Source organism: Megalobrama amblycephala, linkage group LG2 (assembly GCF_018812025.1).
Source record: "Megalobrama amblycephala isolate DHTTF-2021 linkage group LG2, ASM1881202v1, whole genome shotgun sequence".
Lineage (NCBI taxonomy): Eukaryota > Metazoa > Chordata > Actinopteri > Cypriniformes > Xenocyprididae > Megalobrama > Megalobrama amblycephala.
In genome coordinates, this window is record NC_063045.1 from 25,989,696 (window position 1) to 26,010,555 (window position 20,860).

The 20,860-nt window shown below is 34.9% G+C and overlaps 1 protein-coding gene across 6 annotated transcripts in view; it reads right to left on the bottom strand.

The window, feature by feature from the left end:
• The window catches only part of glsa (glutaminase a), a 26,614-nt gene extending 8,934 nt beyond the window's left edge, over positions 1–17,680 (bottom strand). For 2 of the 6 annotated variants that reach the window (XM_048168486.1, XM_048168510.1), the window contains exons 1-14: positions 17,371–17,680; positions 8,234–8,330; positions 7,922–8,040; positions 6,888–7,017; positions 6,703–6,782; positions 6,447–6,610; positions 5,926–5,984; positions 4,290–4,322; positions 4,155–4,213; positions 3,646–3,712; positions 3,514–3,564; positions 1,098–1,274; positions 859–990; positions 678–770 (exon numbers count right to left, since the gene is read on the bottom strand). In XM_048168486.1, the coding sequence (XP_048024443.1) occupies positions 678–770; positions 859–990; positions 1,098–1,274; positions 3,514–3,564; positions 3,646–3,712; positions 4,155–4,213; positions 4,290–4,322; positions 5,926–5,984; positions 6,447–6,610; positions 6,703–6,782; positions 6,888–7,017; positions 7,922–8,040; positions 8,234–8,330; positions 17,371–17,528 (1,419 nt within the window). In that variant the 5' untranslated portion in view covers positions 17,529–17,680. Of the gene's footprint in view, positions 1–42; positions 49–677; positions 771–858; positions 991–1,097; positions 1,275–3,513; positions 3,565–3,645; positions 3,713–4,154; positions 4,214–4,289; positions 4,323–5,119; positions 5,891–5,925; positions 5,985–6,446; positions 6,611–6,702; positions 6,783–6,887; positions 7,018–7,921; positions 8,041–8,233; positions 8,331–17,370 lie in introns of those variants that run through there. The other 4 variants (XM_048168504.1, XM_048168496.1, XM_048168526.1 and 1 more) reach the window with 4 other exon arrangements.
• Positions 17,681–20,860: the final 3,180 nt, after the last annotated feature.

A 20,860-nucleotide genomic window follows, 5' to 3' on the forward strand; every position in this document is an offset into this window, starting at 1 on the left:
AGTGGAAATGTGTGCTGTGGTCAGATGAGTCCATGTTTAAGCTTGTTGTAGGAAAAAACGGACACTGAGTTCTCAGTCCCAAAGACAAAAGGGACCATATGGACTTTCATCGGTGACAGATGCAAAAGCAATCATGAAAAGGAGAATCAGACAACAATAACCACAGACTGTTGAGCAGCTGTCTTGTATCAGGTGAGATTGTGCAGAAATTTCACTTGAAAAGATTCAACAATTAGTAACCTCTGTTCCCAAACAATTAAAAAGTGTAATTAAAAAGAAAGATGATGTGACACAGTGGTAAACATGCCTCTGTTTCAGCTTTTTTGGAGTGTGTTGTAGCCATTAAAATCAAAAATTTGCTTATATTTACAAAATACACTTGGTCAGTGAAAACATTGAAAATCTTTATTTGTACTTTTGTCAGTTAAATATAAGGTTAAAGAGAATTAACAAACCACAGATTCTTGATTTTACTGCATTTTACAAAATGTCCCAACTTTTCTGGAAATGGGGTTATCTATTTTTATGTAATAAGCGCTTTCTCTTTGTCTATATGAATGTAAAGTCAATATTTATTTTGAACAACAATATTCAAAAATTTATGCCAGGTTATTGCCCACCCCTAGTTGCATCAGTTGCATGTTGTTTGTGGTTGGAAGGTTGAATCTGACACTCACCCGTTGCTCTCCGCCCTCTCTGCGTGGATCCAGTTTCTTGGCAAAGTGGCGTAAATTATCATAATTGTGGAAATTGAAGAGCTGGACCAGATCCTGCAAAAGGAAAGACCGAAAGACTTAAATGAAGTGAAAGAGCAAGAAATCTACCCATTCGTTAGCAAAGATTATATAGATTTAGTACCGTGCAAAACTGGATTCCTCGCACACTGTTGCCCAGTTTGTCAAGAGGAGGAGACCAACACATGATGCCCATCACATTGGGCACCACCAGCAGGATGCCTCCGGCAACGCCTGATTTAGCCGGGAGACCGACCTACAGCGCAACATACAACTTCAATTTGACGTAGATTGTGAATGTGAATGTTTTTCATTAAAACTACAACCGTCATTTCCCCAGGAATGCATACGCGCAAAACTCACGTGGAAAGCGAACTGTCCGGAGAAGTCGTACATGCCGCAGGAGTGCATGAGACTCAGAGTGTTTCGTACGGCCTCGGGGTTTAGCACACGCTCGCCCGTGATTGGACAGAAGCCGCCATTCGCCAGGGTAGCTGCCATCACACTGGCACTTTCGCAGGTTACCTCAATGGAGCACAGCTAAATAATAATAATAAAAAAAAAACATTTTTAATCATGTATTTTCTGATATTTAAATCTTAAAGAGGTCCTCTTATGCTTTTAAACATTTTCAACTGTCTTTAGTGTGTATTGTGTAATGTTGCTATTTCAGCATGAAAAAAAGATCTGTTACAAAATCACAGTCACTCCAAAGGGAGTTATTCTCTATATCAGTAAGCACTGTTTCTGAACTCCCTGAAACACCTCAGTTGTAGTCTTGAGTTTCCTTCCAGGATCGAACATGTCACGATATTCCTCTTTTAAATAATTCTGCCTGAGGCTTACGCAAAATAAAGGGCCAAGGCCTGGTTGAGTTGAATTAGTAGTGAGTTGAAACTCACGGTTATGGTACATGGCGTGACATTTCTGAAACACGCTTGAAGCGTTTGACAAGAATGTTAAACAGAACGTTACTGACAGACTAGGAAGAGAGGTGCTGCAACAATGTCAAATACGTAAAATATATATTTTTTTAACATTCAAGCAAGAAGACCTATTCTACTAGAGCTGAAAAACAAAATCAAGACTTTAAAAAAAAATGCATATTTGCATACCACATCTAAATATTATAGAAAGGAATGCTTAATTCTTAGTTGTAACATTGAAAAATGGTGTAAAATGCTTGAACTATACAACTATTTGGGGGAATTTGTTAATAAAAATACAAGCATTCAGTTTTAACTACGAAAATAATTAAATTTCTCAGTTTAAAAATTGTTTGTTTAATGTCCTTTAAAATACATATTTTGATATCTTACAATCCAAATCAAATCACATTCTCACAAATGTTACTTAACTTTTATTTTAAAAGGCAAAATCAATTTAAATGTAAAATAAATAATGTGTTAATGTGGAAAACAAGTATTAAAGGTAGGGTAGGCAATTTCGGAGAGGTTAGCAATAGCAAGCTAGCTTTGAAAGCATGAGATCTCAAGGTGCGTCCCAATTCGCGTACTTATGCACTATTCTATGACGTTTTTAAGTATAAATAGTGCGAGTAGTGCATTCACACTGAAAATTCCAAAAGAAAAAGTACACTTTAAATACCCGGATGATGCACTAAATTAACGGAAAAAACGAAGTGTGGAATGTTGGACACTTCGTGCACTCAACTGTCGCAGCTTTAATTACGTAGTGGAGGGGAAGGGAGGATCTGACTCCATTGTTAAATGACAAAATAACCTTATACAATTCACGCACTACATGGATGAGTGCATAGTGCACAAGTACATAGTGTATAAGTGCATAGTGTATAGTGCGTCATTTGGGACGCAATGTCACTCTCCCTACAGAGTGTCTCCAAAGCCACACAACAAATGAACGCATACAGCAAAGTCTGCAAAGCTTCACGCGTTAAATTATCTCATGTCTCAAAGCACATAACATTACAATAATGAATGTAAACAACTTGCAGAGCTCTGACTTGTACCAACTGACTGCTGCAGATTCATTTCGGCATTGATAGTGTTGACATAGAAACGCATAAATCCAAGTCTGAGGACATGAACAGCTCAGGGAACGTCACGGGTTGCCATCTCGTAATTACAGTTATGACATGGCACAGGATAAGCTTGTTGTTTTGGTTCAGGAAGAACTGTGACAGGTGGCTGCTGTTTGTTTGCGGCACTCGTATTGCGACATATTGGTGAACGTGAAAGAGCAGAGGATAGAGCAAAACAAAACACCAGTCATGAATTAAAAGTCTAAAATGAGAATTTTTAAAGAGAAATGTCGGAGGATTCCGATATAAGAGAAGAGGAGCTTGAGTTTGTTACCGAGCCCTATTTAAACCGTGAGAAGCGTCTACTCTCACCTAAGCTTATGATACTCCAGAGGTCACCCTTTCGCCAGAACTAGACTTGCATACAGCTGTTGCCGGAAGCCAGTGATTATAGTTTATTACGTTTTAAATATGGATATTTTTCTTAGAAAAATGCATCGCTTCACTTCAGAAGGCCTTTATTAACCCACTTGAGCCATATGGATTACTTTTACTATGAATGGATGCACTTTTTTTGGCTTCAAAATTTTGAGCCCTCTTCACTACCATTATAAAGCTTAGAAGAGCCAGGATATTTTTAATATAACTTCGATTGTGTTTGGCTGAAAGAAGATAGTCATATACACCTAGGATGACTTTCATGGGATACTTTCCATTTTTGGGTGAACTATCCCTTAACAAACTGTGTGTAAGAATGGTTGTTTAACTTATACTAACCTGGAAGTAAAGGTCCAAGATGGAAATCATATCTGTACCCTCCGGGAAACACTAGGTTGGAAAACAAATAAAAATAATGTTTTAGTGGATTTTCAATGGTCTCTAATTGCTGTAAAATGTTTAAACATGTACCTTTTTCTCCTTCAAGTAGTAACCAATGGCAAAATTTCTATCTCCTGACAATCGCTCTGACTGAAACCTGCCAAGAACAAGAAAGAATGTTTAGGAATGTCCAAAGAAAAGGTAGTAAAGTAGTAAGTTTATATTAAAATAATAACTTTCTTTAAATTTGATATCAATGCGGTTAAAAAGTGTTTGTCACTACAGTATGTCAATAGTTGATTGCAGTTTGATATTAACAACATTTAACATTTATTATTTAACAATTGATTAGTTCAAAATTTTAAATTTCTGAATGTTAAATTGAATAATTTATACTGCCATTAAAATATTTAAAAATAATTTAATTTGTATTTTTATTCTATTGTTTGCAGTTTGATTCTATGTTTATTTATTTACTTACTGACTGTCTACTTGATAACTGAACTATGTTTATTTAACTGAGAAAGTACTTCATGTAGTATCAACATTTGTATTGAGAATAGTAAAATTTCATTGTTATTAGCATCTGGAACACTTACGTAGCATTGCTGAAACCAACATACTCATTTCCTGCCAACTTCTTCATAAAGTTCATCACCTACAACAAAACACTTCATTAAACACTTCATTTATTTATTTTTTTAATAAAAAAATGTATACTGTATTATACTTACATAGTCAAACTTCTCAGCGTTGCCTACACCTTGCTGAAAATCAAAAATAAACTGATGAATGTGTTGTATAATTGAAATATTTTATATAGTTACACACAAACTTCTGAATGCATAGCCATTCAGTTAAAGGAAACATTATTAAACTACCACAATATTTAGACATACACATAGTAGACACAGATATTCTATAAATTAGATTGACAGTTGTAGTAAAATTATTTCTCTATAGCTTGAGAGGCATTTCAAATGAAGGATGGAAAAATTATGAGGATTCTAGATTTGAGTAACATCATTCAAAGAAATAAAGGCAAACAGTGTTTGTGTTCAAGTAAGTATTATTATTGCTATGGAATCACAAATGTAGTTGTTAAAGGGGGTGTGGAAAAATCAGACAAAACTAAAAGATTAAAAGAACAATAACAACACTAAATTGTCAGGTAAATTGAACTGTGTGTTGTCTGTAAGTTTGTTTTAGTAGACTTCTAAAGAAACTGTAACTATGGCTCGTGTAATACATTGATTTGAGGCTCTAAAATAAGTAAACTTAAGTTTTTTCCACATTGAAGAAATGTTTATTTAGAAAGAAAAAGTATTGTATCTTATTAAACACTTAAATTTGTAAAGTTAAGAAGTTACTAAAAATACAAAAAAAAAAGAACTATTTATAATAGAATAAAATAAAAATAAAGCTTGATTCCTGTTCCCACAGTAATTAAACAGAATCACATTTGATTTTCAGTCAAAGCAATGAATTTGTCAGACTTGTGCTAATGCAGCTCAGTTTGAAATTTGTTCAATGAGGAAAAACAAATAAATGAAAGGGAAATTACCAACGTCATTGACCTGTTGGAGGGTCAAAATTTCCCACAGTTCCTAATGCTGTAAAATACGCAACAACAATAAAACCACAAAAAGCCTTCACACAGACATCACACATTACCACCCCGACAGGCCTAAGATGCGTATCATGCAGTGTATTTACCTTAAACGCCACAAACCTTCATCACAAAATGTTAAATTACAAAACAAGTTATGTTATAAATATATGCTTAAACAGTTTCCTTTTTTTGCATTGTTTATCATAGTTTTAACAGGTCAACAAAGCCCTGTGTAGCATTTTTAACACAAGTTTTAGCAAGGATGCTAAATACAGATTGTGGCTGTTTTGAAAATGACAACAATACGGTATTCTGCCTGCTCTTAGAACAATAAAAACATTATATATACAAGTGCTCATTCTTCTATCACATTGCCCTTTCAAATAGCTTACTATTATTCTCTCACATCTGATTGCTCATTTCCCCTTATCTTTGCCCATCCCACTTCCGTTTCTCCTGCTTTCCCTCTCTTCAATATAATCCTTTTTAGCGTGATTATTCATAACCTTAATCTGATGAGAGAGGGAAAGTAATCAGATTAAATCCATTCGTCCCCCTCTGATCCGTTCTCACGTCAAACATCCACAAACGCATCAAGCTAAACATTCGGCAAGGCACTTTTAGGCTATCAGTTCAGGGAAAAAAATGGGAATTCTGTTGAACTTAACACATTGTGTAGGAAATACAGCTAATGGCAGTTTTAGGCCCCCATTTTTATCAAAACACTAGAAGGATGTGAAGATAAGAATGAGATTTACCTTGAGAAGGGAAGTGCAAACTATAGCGCCAGCGTTTACCATGGGATTGTGAGGTTTATCTGGAAAAATAGATGATAGAATAAATAAACAATGCCTATTTTTAGAAGCAATATACATTTATTCATTGTGACTATTTTAATGGCACTTTAGAACATTTTACCCCCCTCCCCCAAATCTCATTATAATTATAATGTATATTGTTTTATATGTATTTTTAAATGATTTATAAATTAAAATAATAAAGCATGTATATAAATACTTTAAATATTAATATTATTGTTTTTTTTTATCTTACATTTTTTTGCTTTATTGTAATGAGAGTTATAGGGAACAATGTGCTTAATTGTCTTGAAAATCATGCAATACACACACACACACACACACACACACACACACACACACACACACAAAACTGTTGAATTTCTTTCTTTTGATTTTGGAATTAAATACAACAAAGCCATTTATTTATTTCTATCTAATTTTTCATGCAAAATAGAAACATTCATCATAGAAATCCTTACCATCTTCGTCAAGGAAGAGTTTGTTGAAACGAAGGCCGCTGGGTTCCTTCCCTATAAAGCGGTGCACGTATTCAGTGCCGTGATCGTGAACCGCAATCGCGTATTTTAATGGTTTCACACATGACTGGAGACAAAATGGAACTTTCGTGTCACCTGCAGTGTATCTGTAAAATACAAAAAGAAGAATTATAGAATTATGACAGGGCAAAGCAAATGGGGATAAATGTAGCTATTGTACTAAAGACAGAAAGCTCACCGTTGGCCATCTACAGTGCAGAGTGAAACGGCCCAGAGATTAGGACTGAATTTTGCTAGCTGAGGAATGTAATCTGCCACCTACACACACAAAAAAAAAAGTGGCAAAACAAAACGTAAAAATATTGGTAAACAAATAGCATCAGAAATTCACACTGTGTTATAGGGTTTGTCTAATAAGTGTACCTGGCCACCCGACATTGATTTAGCGCTCTCATAAATTTGATCGATGTGAGAGGTGAATGACTGAAAGTCAGGAATGACAAACTTTTTTCGGAAAGCCTGCGTCAGCAACACAATGTTGCTTTGCACACACCTATAGGAAGAGAAAAGTGAAGATCATGATTTATCTTTACCATTAGTATGCTCATGCAAATCAGGGTTATTATCGTTAACTAAAACTAATAAAAACATTTCTGTTCATTTAAATAAAGCTGAAATAAAATAAACTGAAATTTAAGCTAAAATTTAAATTAGCTGAAAAATGTAAACCTAACAAAAGTTAGAAATGCTTCCTTAGCATTGAAGTTGAAGCACTAAATATATTAACTGGAAATAAAAACTAAAACTCACTAAAACTGAAATAAAAATAAATAAAAAATTAATAGAAATATTTAAAAAATAATACAAATTAAACAAAATAACAAAAGCACATAATGAAATGACTAAAATAAAACTAAAAGCTAATACATAATATTAATAAAACTAAAATAACACTGATTCAAATTCAAACCGACGTGGACACAAACATAAAAAACACTTTAGGAAGTCAAATAAGATTTTGTGGAAAACTTCAAACAGAAGATATCTGATAAAATGTATATGATGATATAAACTACTTCATAATTTCCTTTTATAATTATAATAGTCTTGCTTTCACTTATACTATATAGACCCAAACGTAATATAAATAGCTGTATGATGGTATGTTCAAGTCTTAGGCCTTTTTATTTGTATTTTCTGAGCTAGACTAAATAATTCATATACTGCAGGAGTATCAAAGGTCCTTTAAAAAAAATTGCTGACCTATGAAAACTTAAGTAACAGCTACTGGTTTCTGAAATCTGAATCTAACAGTGACTGTAGCAACATTGACTGGAGTTCAACAAAAGACAGACTGAAGAACTACGATAAACACACTACAGCCAATATATTCTTATTTTCTCAACTAAAACTGTTAGTTTTAACAAATAGGGGTTTAAAATAGGCCATATATTTACTTTTTGAAGAGATGTCGATCCAGAGCACCATCTGAAGTAGTCTTGAGGGTGACCTTTAACATCTCCATGCACTCCTTAAGACGAGGGTCTCCAGTACGCAGACCTGTGGCTTTCAGAGCCTGAAAAATAACAACATTCACCCTAAATTAATTTACAACAAATCTTGTGTTTCATTTAACCTGCAGTTTTATTGTGGAACATATCAAAGGATTCGTCATTCTAGACACAACTATTTGGAAACCAAGATATGTGCTATAAGAGATATGGTAGCAATGGCCTTGCTCTCCTTGACCAGCTGGTGTGTGGTTTTACCGTGGTAAATTTGTGAGCTGGAATTTTCTCCTGGCCCTCTGCAATGGTGTAAAATAGCAGATCTTCCAGGCTGGGCAAAATGCCTGCCTTCCTTCTCCTGAGACATGAACAGATACACAAAGAATCCAGTAAGCAGACAGACAACAAAAATAGACAAAATATGCTTAATAAAAAGGGCTTATCAGCAGCAGGAGAGGTCATACTGAGATTTCATGTTTTGTTTTTAGTTTCAGAATTACCTCAAAATGCCAGGCGCTAGGTTTCACATTGGATGACAAAGTTGTTTTTGAATGAAATAAAACAAATTTTGTTTGTCAAATATTTGTAATTTGTAAAAAACGCCAGGCCCAAAGTATACTTGCTATGCAATTAACAAGTCACATTCTCAGAGTCTGCCACTAGGGGTGCCATAGCGTGTTTTAGAATAAACTTTCATATAGTATTTTTTAATGCTGAAACAGGCAGATCAAAAGTTTGAGGAGCATTTTGCTATGTAAGTTAACTAGTTATAGCTAACTAGTTAAATGGTTAGTTCACCCAAAAATGAAAATTCTGTCATTACTCACCCTCATGTCGTACCAAACCTGCAAGACTTTCATTCATCTTCGGAGCACAAATGATCTTTTTGATGAAATCTGAGAGCTTTCTGTCCCTCCATTGACAGCTACACAATTGAAACAGACACCTCAAAAAGTTCATAAAGAGATCGTAAAACTAATATAAATTGAGCGGTGTAGTCTATGAATGTTTAAATCTGAATAAAAGCCTAAAATCAATCTGTTCATCATATAAAGCGATCGAGTCTCTTCAAAAAATTTGGACTTAATTCATATGGATTAGTTTTACGATCTCTTTATGAGCTTTTTGAAGCGTCAAATTTCAATTGCATAGCTGTCTATGGAGGGACAGAAATCTCTCAGATTTCATCAAAATATCTTCATTTGTGTTCCGAAGATGAACGAAAGTCTTACGAGTTTGCAGTGACATGAGGGTGAGCATAGACTGTAAAAAAAAGATGGACGACGCGACGCCGCTTTCTTCCATTGTATTGAACTGAAGCCAAAACGGACGCCGATGGGTGCTGACACGTTATGCAAAAATGTCAAAAAAAAAAAAAAAAGTTTGGAGCCTGGGCATGCGCAGAAAGAATCGTCAGTGGAGCCCGGAGGCGGACTCGTGGTATCAAACTTCCGCCCAGACGGCTGCATCATCATTGATGTATTTTAAATAGGCTATATAAATTATACACAATTTAAAATTCTACCTATAAAATAATAGGCTATTTTTGAAACAGTAAATCAGTAGATAAACTCAATATAATATGCCACTAGAAAACAACTCTAAAATGTCAGAAACGGTCCTGCCATTTTAAATAAAGGGTTAAACTAACGTTACAGAAGATTGATTGCTGTAGACAGTGCTCTATAATTAATTAGAGTAGGCTATCATTAGTTTTATCCTGCTAATTATTATTTTATACCCATAAAAATAATTAGTAACTGCCATAACGATCACCTGCTTTTTTTCCCGTCATGGCTAACGTTAGGTGTGTTATCTTAACTAATAACGTTTATTAATTAGCTTATGAAGCCAACATTTAACGTTACCGAGAAAAGTTCAGATATCCGTCAGATCCTGTAGGTCAGTTAGTACAGTTTACTGCTGAATAACTCATTTTGTCGGTGTGAAATAACACAGAAATTGAAAATTAATGGTTAGTTATGTATCTTGAATCTCCCCTCGAAGCCCCGACAGTCCTCAGAGAAGCTGTCAATCAACTGTGAATCACGACAACACGCCCCATTTTTATAGCATCAAATTGCTAGCTAAAATCAAACTTATCACAAAAACAAACAAGTGAATATAAATCAGCGTGATAACAACTACCTTAAATGACCAAAACCATCTTTCGGAAAATTTTATTTGAAGCATAATTTATTTTTATGTTTTGACTTAAGTCTCATTCGTCTGCATTGAGAGGGCGGGGTTTATGACCTGTACTGCATCCAGCCTCCAGGGGGCGATCAAAGAGCCCGCAGTTTCACTTTTCAGGACGTATGAGGCACACCCGAGGGTGAGTAATTGATGACAGAATTTTAATTTTTGGGTGAACTAACCCTTTAAATTGATTAATTGATTGAAAAATGTGTTTTACCGCTGACCGACATTGTGAGGTTGTCTGAAACCCAAATTCCCTCAGTAAAGGTTAGTCTGTTAGAAAAGGTAGTTGTGTAACATAGTTCAGGTTTGCAAAGGTTTAATATGTTAAGCAGGATCTTGGTAAAAAATTGGGAATAAAACTTCCAAGGAATTCCCACAGTAGATTCAGAAGTTTCAGCAATGGATTGTATTCTGGGATAGCTACAGAATTCCATATAAGGCCTTGAAAAAGAAGCACTTTGGTTTATAATCTGACCACAAACCATCCAGAAATGAACTAAAGAGACACTAACTTCAATAAGGTATTCAATAAAATTATTCTTAAACCCAGTTGAAAATTGTTTGTAGGTAGAGACAAGTGACCAATAATGGCTCAAGGCCTTTGCAATGTCATTTCGGGATGATGCATGTGGTTCTAGAACAGCGGGAAAAGCAAGCATAGCATTTTGCAAGAGTAAGAAACAATTGGAAGAGAAAAATAAATAACACCAAATAAAATGATACTTACACACACAAAAAAAATGCAAAGTATGCAGACCAACCAAAAGAGAGAGAAATAAAACAGAAATGAATGAGACATTCAGACACACAAAACACTGAGTAAATAAATAAATACACATAAATGCATAGGTCATATGTGTTCATGAGAAATTTGATTAATTTCAAAATAAGAACAACACTGATCAAAAGCAGACATTTGATTGAGTTTAAATAGAGATTAGTTAATTAATAACAGACCCACGAATTAAATATAAACCCACAAAAGTATATACATAATGTATAAAAAAACAAACAAATGATGAATATATAAAATATACTAAATCATTTTCCATAATGTTTACTCAAAATATTGCTAAATAAATATTTAAAAACATTATCAGATATTGAGCTGTCAACAGATTTGTGAAACTGACACAGAACCCAAAACAGTGAAATACTGGTCGATTATCAGCCTTTAGTACAGCCTGTAGATAAAACAATATCAGACACCATTACTGTGAGCCAAACACAACCCGTGCTCTGACGCGGGCCGTCCGACCTGGCACGGCATTAAACTAGGACACGTAACCTGACGAGAGCAGCCGCCCCTCCCGTCCCGTAAACTGATGGTGAGTTAAGCCTTCACTTCCTAGCAAGTTCTGATCCTCACTAATGCACAGGCACCGACTCTCTGACGTCGCTATTTTTACACACAAACACACCAGAAATAATCCAATTGATGACACAGCTCAATAAACACACTGTTTGTTTTTATGATGGTTATTTTACATTAACAGTGGAGATAAAAGTTGATAACAAAACAGGATAAACATGATTAGCATCCACACTGGATTACTTCTGAAACTCTTTTCCTGTAAATTTTATACTTTAAAATGTTTTCAAAACATAACTTTGTCTTCTTATAAAGATTTTTACAGTACTTAAAAAAATTAAAGCTAAATCTATTGTATTATCAACATCTAGCCTACATTTCAACATACAATGTAAAATTCACTGCAGGGCCCACATCCACCTGGAAGTGAGATGATTCTGTAACAATATCTTCATTATCTTCTTCCACCTCAATGAGAATCAGTCAAACAACCAGCAAAACAGCTGACGCTCCCACGGAATCGCTTGTGTTTAGATTCACAGAAACATATTTTGGCTTGCAGTGAATAAAACACAGAAAATGAACCAGCTGTCACTTACTGAAAGGTAAGTCAATATTACCATGATTCTCTTATCTAATATTCCAGTATACATAAAAAGAACGCAAAATATTTTTACGTGACGTGTCTGAAATTCCTATTCCATTCATTTTTCACAGCATTTGTTTGGATGAAGATGCTCGGTGGGCACAATCTGGCACGATTTCAATGCAGCAGTGGCATGCAGAGATGCCATCCATGCCAGCGTGACACACGCACACACACACACACACACACACACACACACACACACACACACACTCACGTGTCAGCTGGTGCCGTCATGTCAGATAAATCTCAGATGCCAGCGAGTCTGCTGTGAGGTGATTCATTTGATACTCTCGTTAGTGTTCGCACTGCAGGATTTGTGTTAAAAACCAACAAAAACAACTAAAAGTAAAATTAGCAATTATTTTAGTATAAACAATCTTTGTTGACAATGAAAATTACATATGCACAATATATTGGTCCCTATATCTAAAATAGGCATATTTTAACATTAAGAACGATAACTATAACAGTAATAATATTAGCATCCACATCGGCAGATGATATTGTTCTGTTTATTGTAATCACGCTGCAGTTTTGTCATCTGCCGCTTTAAATGCTCAAGCTCTTTGAATTGAATTTACCTCGGCATAGTTAAATAACAAGAGTTCAGTACATGGAAATGACATACAGTGAGTCTCAAACATCATTGTTTCCTCCTTATATAAATCTAATTTGTTTAAAAGACCTCCAAAGAACAGGCGAATCTCAACATAACACTGACTGTTACGTAACAGTCGGGGTGTACGCCCCCAATATTTGCATATGCCAGCCCATGATCAAGGCATTACACAAGGGCAGCCAGTATTAACGTCTGGATGTGCACAGCTGAATCATCAGACTAGGTAAGCAAGCAAGAACAATAGCGAAAAATGGCAGATGGAGCGATAATAACTGTCATGATCCATGATATCATATTTTTAGTGATATTTGTAAAATTGTCTTTCTAAATGTTTCGTTAGCATGTTGCTAATGTACTGTTAAATGTGGTTAAAGTTACCATCGTTTCTTACTGTATTCACGGAGACAAGAGAGTCGTCGCTATTTTCATTTTTAAACACTTGCAGTCTGTATAATGCATAAACACATTTTCATTCTTTATAAATCTCTCCAACAGTGTAGCATTAGCCATTAGCCACGGAGCACTATCAAACTCATTCAGAATCAAATGTAAACATCCAAATAAATACCATACTTGCGCGATTAGACATGCTCCATGACGAACACTTTGTAAAGATCCATTTTGAGGGTTATATTAGCTGTGTGAACTTTGTTTATGCAATGATTGAGTCGAGAGCTCTGGGGGGGCTATTATCTATTATGATGCCCCAAAATAGGCAGTAAAAAAAATATTTTAAAAAAATCTATGGGGTATTTTGAGCTGAAACTTCACAGACACATTCAGGGGACACCTTAGACTTATATTACATCTTGTGAAAAAAATTTCGATGGCACCTTTAAAGTCGAATGGATTCTTATTGACTGTCAGTGTTTTTGTCATCATCTGCTGGAAAAATCATTTTGAAAGTGATTGTGTTGATATCGCAAAGTTGTTATCATATTGTTGTGGTGTGGACTTCCATATTCTCACAGAATTAGAATGATTATTAAAAATTTGTAGTTACAGTTTTATTTTTCCTCCTTGGTGTGAACGAGCCTTTAGAAGCCGATATTTGTTTATACTTTTTATGTAAGCTATGTTTCAAAAGTACTTGACAGCTACACATTATCTACTATGAAAATTGCGGTCAAATTATCAAAAAATTGCATGCAAAAAAAGGTCCATAGTGTAGCGATGTATGAAGCACCGCTCAGACAGAAGTCACTTTCAAACCAAGCAGCTCTCTGTTGAACCTGAACACGAGCGAAATCTGTGTTCATGCCCTCACACGAAGCTCCTGATCTCACATAATCCTTTTGAAATTACTGGATTTTGCAGGCAAATTTTCGCCGAGCAACAGTAAATGTGACTGCACCTTAAAACTGGAGTTTATTTAAAATTTGCAATTCAAAATATAAAATATCTGGTGCTTGTCTGCTAAAATGCTTTGCTGCTCTGATTGGTTGCCAGGGTGTTGCTATGTGGTTGGTTGAGTGTTTTGGGGATTAAATGTAAACATGGGATTTTTTTCACCCTGTTTATCATCCACCAGGTGAAAAAATCATAACACTAATTATCTCTAATGCAAATATATCTGTATAAACTCCCTCTTTGTTTGGTGTAAAAATGTAAAGGCCACATGCCTGGTGGACTCCCTCAGGACAGAGCACATGTGCCTCTGAAACCTGACACCACGAATTACAGAGTAGAGAGCAAGAGCGAGCCCCTGGTAACATGCCGAAGAGCATTTTTATATGATGCTTATGAACACAATGAAAGCAAAAGTGTGATATTGAGAGAGATTAAAAAGGTTATTGGGTTCACTAATTAACTATTGTTGTGGTCAACTGAACCAATCATCATGGCTAAAAAAGAATGGGGGGATTCTTCTTCATAGAATCAATTCAGCATCTGTCTGAATGTGAGGTTGCCATTGACAACCAGCTTATGCCAACTACTACATGAAAAATGCCTGGATGTGTTCCAAATCCTAGTGTGCTGACTGTATAGGCAGCATTTTAGGCACCATATGTGTGATCCTAACAAAAACACTTCTAAAAGATAAGATAAACGTGCTACCATCTAAGATACTTTAAATGGCCCAATCTTATGTGGAAATACCAATCCCAGAATGCATTGCAACAAGCTTGGTGGAAAAATCCATTCAACATGGTGCACGATATAAATATATAATATACTAATATTTCATTTCGATACTCTAATGTATTCAAAAACAAATAGTTCACCCTAATTAGAAATTGCTACGTTGTTAGCTTAGCAATATGTTAACAGCAAACTCTGTTCAAATCAGTTGCGAATTGTATATCTTGTGTGCTATTTACTTTTGAGTATTATGCTGTTAGCTTAGTAACATGCTATCAACAAAACCAAATAAACTGCGAACAGGGATGCACGATATATCGGCCACAATATCAGTATCGGCAGATATACGTTAATTTTTAATGTTATCGTTATCAGCCCGATAAGAAAATTTGGCTGATATATTAAAGCTGATAAATAATGGATTATTTCCTTCAGCTGAGTCACTTCAGCACTGATCGCAATGATGGTTTGAAAATTGTTTGAAATATGATTGAAATCACTTCAAAAAGGAAAATACAGTTAAGTGCAGCACTTAACAGTTGTACAGCACAAGTCTGTCATATAGGCTACTTAAAATTATAATGAAAACAATATAATTGTGTGCTTGGGACATGGTTTTTAATGGTGAGACTTTTTTTTCTGTAATCAGGCTCTCAAAAATTATAAAAAAAATTTGCATTTAGATTTATCGGCCACTATATATATATATATATATATATATATATATATATATATATATATATATATATATATATATATATAATCAGCTTTCAAATATAAAGAATTATCGGTATCAGCCAAAATGTTCATATCGGTGCATCCCGAATCATATCTCCTGTCTGCTATTTACTTATTTTAGCTATCAACAAACTCTACCCAAATCAATTATTACGCTATTTATTTATTTCTGTTAGCTTAGCAACATGCTATCAACAAACTCTACCCAAATCAATTGCGAATAATATCTCCTGTCCGCTATTTATTTATTTCAGTGTTACGCTGTTAGCTTAGCAACATGCTATCAACAAACTCTATCCAAATTAATTGCGAATAATATCTCCTGTGCGCTATTTATTTATTTCAGTGTTACGCTGTTAGCTTAGCAAACATGCTATCAACAAACTCTACCCAAATCAATTGCGAATCATATCTCCTGTCTGCTATTTATTTATTTGAGTATTACGCTGTTAGCTTAGCAATATGCTTACAGCAAACTCTGAAAATTCTACTTTTAGCGTATTATATCTCCTCTGTGCTACTTGTATAACAAATTGCTACAGTCCATGTAGAGCATTCAAAATCAGTCACTAACTGACTTAAAAGGAGGCAAACTATGTAGGTAGCAGAGCAGCCCTGGACCTTTTGGAACAAGCATACTGACAAAGACTTCAACACTGACAACGTTTCCCCAGACAGAAACTTACAGATGTTGCAATAATCTGAGACCTGACTTTCACAACTCCTTGACAGACAGATGGAGAGAAAGGTCAATCTGTCTCTTCAAGGACAAACACTCACAGCACGTATACCGAAAGAATGAAATGAGTGCATACTAAAATGAAAGCATAAGCTAGTCTGACACATCCAGTGCATACTGAAAGGCTGGCTGAAGAGCAAGTAGACTTAGAGGAAATGTTTTTGGAGGAAACCCCTGATTCGACACTTCCGAGCTTTGAACACCATTATTACAGGAAGAGGAAATGGCTGATCTGGCCGTACAGGAACTAACATGCTTGTTTTGAAAAGAACTGAACTGAAATATATTTTTAAGAAATATGTAATGATAACAAAATGAGTCTGAAAAATTGCTGGAAGTAAACAGACATTTTACTCAAAAATGATTAATTTTTCAAAGCTGTCAGTGGGTTTTAGAATTCAAGGATCATCATGACTACAAAATATCAGTGATTAAACAGTCTACCATTAATTTGACTTAAATAAAAATAATAAAGACAATCAAATTTCACATATAATCGAATTTCTAACCTAAAATAGTCAGTACAGGTTCATCAATTACTTATTCTTAACATTAAGTCAAATATCTTAAATCACAATGAAAGAATCTAGAATCTTCTACACTACCATTATCCTGATTTTGACCAATAAATGCATCGTTTTGGGGGAAAAGCAGCTTAAAATGAATCAAAACCGACCCTTAAAGCCCAACCTTTCCGATTATTCACAGAGGACATCACAGAGGCCCCTGGGAATTTGGCCCCCATCCTTTGTAAAAGCTCTTTCTCTTTGTGCACGCTACAGTACGGCTATCCTACACATCTTGTCCACCTGACAAATTTAGAAGATCTAAGGCCCTTTTAGAAAAATCTTTTACATCCATCATCGTGATCAAGGCCAGGGAATCATCTGTCGGGATGCGGGGCCCCCATAAGAATGAATGAATGAATGAATGGATGGATCAAATCCATACATTTTAAAAGTGAAACCAAAGCTGGTATCTATAATGACCATGTTCTATTAAACCCCCGCTTGGCTCATTGAGGTTTTGAGCTGGTTATCAGGAGCACTATACTCACTTCTCGGTGTTAGCATCTGTCTGTGTGCACAGCGATCGTCTATATGAAGATGCGCATCCTCCGGCGGTTGTTGTATGACCTGTATTATTTTTCCAAATGAGCCTTAGATTGGATTTACAAAACCCCCTTAACGCCCTCGAGAACCTAAATTGTAACATTTTAAACTCGACAGGCTAAGCAGAGTAATTTCCAACAATAATACTAGCAATATTACAGCATATGTCAATGGGAATATCCGTAATTTTAAATAGTCGTGCCGGTTTCTTCCCTCGTCTCCCCTGCTCGGTGTATTTTCACGCGAGTGACGACAAAATCGAATCCGCCCATTGAAGCGCTGCTCTTACTCCATTGGTCGCGTGACATCATAGCGGACGCTGATTGGCTCAGGCATCCGTCAATCAGTATTATGACTCCTATCTCTTTCCTGCGCTTGGTAGAGTGGCGTCCTGCGTGCTGTGCAGTATACACTCTCTGAATACTGTATGTAAAAAATATAGTATGTATAACAGTATGTAAAAATAAATATCCCGCACGTCATGACTACAGCTATGATCTCAGAAAACACACACACACACACACACACACACTTATATTTATACTTATATTTATATGTGTGTGTGACCTGCAAATGTTAGGAGTTTTACCTATTAACTGTTTATAATTGTTGAGAGCCATTCTCACATTTTGTGAGACAAATATTATGCAAAATTACAGCCGGTACTTTTAGTTTACAGCATGATATAACCCTTTTACAGTCTATGGATATAACCCGTGACCTTCTCAACGGATGACTGGCCTGCTTTATAAACATAATGTCCAATGCAAACACAGCGAAAGCCTCAGCGAGGTCTCGTACGAGGTTTAGACGTGAGACGGAGGAATTTGGCGCGACAAAGACGAGTTATTGTTCTATATATCATCAAAACCAACCTGCATAGTTGAATGTTGACTTGACCCCCATGAAAGCCTGCTTTGATCCAAAACGTCTGTTTAATGTAAATCAATCTACAACTAATTGATATAATTCACATTTAAACTGATTCCTAAATAAAGTGTGTTTACACCACAATTGTGCAAATCTGTCAAAAGTGTATTTATGATCAATAGTTTGTTCTTTTTTTCTCACAGCAAAGAAAATATTATGTATTTTTGTAGGCTATAATGGAACATTATTATTAGCATATGAACATTACAAATATGCAATTAGATTAAATTACACATTTTACACAATGAATCTTCCCGTTTTTACAAAAGAGTGCCAATACCTTAAGCTATTTCGCCACCTTGTGGACAATTTAAAAATTAACAGACTTATTTTTTAACAAAACAAATGTTTATACAGTCCAATGGATATCAGTAAGTGATATATATTATATAACAGTGTTTCCCATACATTGACTATCATGTGGCCGCCCGCCACATTCTAATTTGTCCCGCCAGTCTCAAAATGAAACGGAAATTAGGTCGCAATATTTAAATTACCGTCTGATTGCGCTCTTTTATATAGCAAAAGTGGGAATCATAGAGCAAAATAAGTAGACTAGAAGCAATTAAGTTTTCGTGCACTATATTCAAAGTCATCTGAAGCCATTCCATAGCTTCATGTGAGGGACAGAAGGATATGTAACTTACATCGTTAAGTTCACGGTCAGAAACTCGTCTCCCTCTGCTACAGCTGTCAATCATTCAGCACTCAAACAGCGAGTCACGTTCGGTAACGACAGTTAGCACAGTAAAACTCTCTAATATGATATATTCCCATTATAATACTTGATATGTAGATAAAGGGCTGTGGATTTGCATAAAATGACTTTATCTTGCTGGAGTTTATTGTTGTTTCTGAACGATGTCATCATATTGGCTACAGGATGTCTGTTAGATCGCACAACACAAGGACTATGAATTGGCGTCACATGCACAATAACTGGATTTAAAAAAGTGAGAAGAAACATATGATTAATAAACTGTTAGATACAGTCAGATATACACAGGGATTCTCTTTGTGCCGTGAACTTTTCAATGCGCAGCGCAACTGCGCGCTCTGACTCGATACTGCTTCAAGCGCATCATGCTGCTCCCAGGATGCGCATTAGCGTTTTTTTTTTTTTTTTTTTTTTTTTTTTTTTTTTTTGCTGCTGCTGTTTTGAAGCGTTTCATATTATCATTGTTTTGCACACTGAAAGATTATTAATAGCCTATTTTGTTCTGTCGTATCTATCATATCTTGTTGCCCTATTAAAAAGCTGCACAATACATTTAAAATAAGCGTCTTTTAATCTTACAATAATATACACATATAATTATTTACATATAAATCTAATAGAAATCGTTTTTTCCATTTCATAAGAATACAAATAGTCATTTTAAACTTTTTATTAACATTTGGATTTATAAAATTACTGTGCAAAGTTTTTTTTTTTTCTTTCCCAAGAATTAGGCTAGAATACTTTTTGCTGCTGAATTATATACTCACCTAGTTTACTTATTTATTTATTGGTCAGCTTATGATTATATATTTTTATTCATTTGTTATTTTTATCTATAATGAAGTGGTGTGTTTGCATTCTGGATTGGTTAACAAATCAAAGAGTGACCATTAGCTCCACAAATATGCAGGCTCCCACTAATAAATTATTGCCCAACCATCACCAAAAAATAACTTACTTTTATAGCACAAACTTCTTTACAAGAGAACAATTTTTTTCATTGATCTAGTCACTTAATTTTGCTCTCAGAATGCGCCAGATTTATGCATGTAAATTTAAAATATACAAAATTTTCCTCCGGGGGGGAATGCCCCCGGACCCCCCTAGAGGAACCGATGTACGCCCACCACAGTCTCACAAAATCTTGTGGGAAACACTGTATAATATATACATATATACACGTGTACGTGTGTGTGTGTGTGTGTGTGTGTGTGTGTGTGTGAAATATTTAAATTATATATATTATTCAGACATCTTGAACAATTTATTCATTAATACATTTTTTTCACTATAGCTGGTCCAAACTTTTATCAGTTTCACTGGTAGTCCACTGAATGAAGAATTGGGTATAATATGTAACAGTTTACTTTATTTTACTATCCTCACTTCCTCACTTCCATATATATATATATATATATATATATATATATATATATAACAATTCTAATTATAATATACAGAATATATAATATATAAAATTAGAATTGTATATATATATATATATATATATAGGCTAACAATTCTAATTATTTGCTGTTTTTATTTTTATGTTATTACACTACCTTTCATTTTAATGCACAAGACAACTCAAGTGGATTTTAAAAGTAGTATATTTAAAATGAGGCATGTTTCCTCTATCCCACTGAGACAAGATCTACATGGCCTTTAACAGAGTAAGATATCACGTTCATGATTAAACCCAGGAAGGAGAGGCGTCATGGGAAATCCTGAACCTTTACTTTACATTTTTTTTTTTTTTTTTTGAAGAGTTTATATTTTGCATT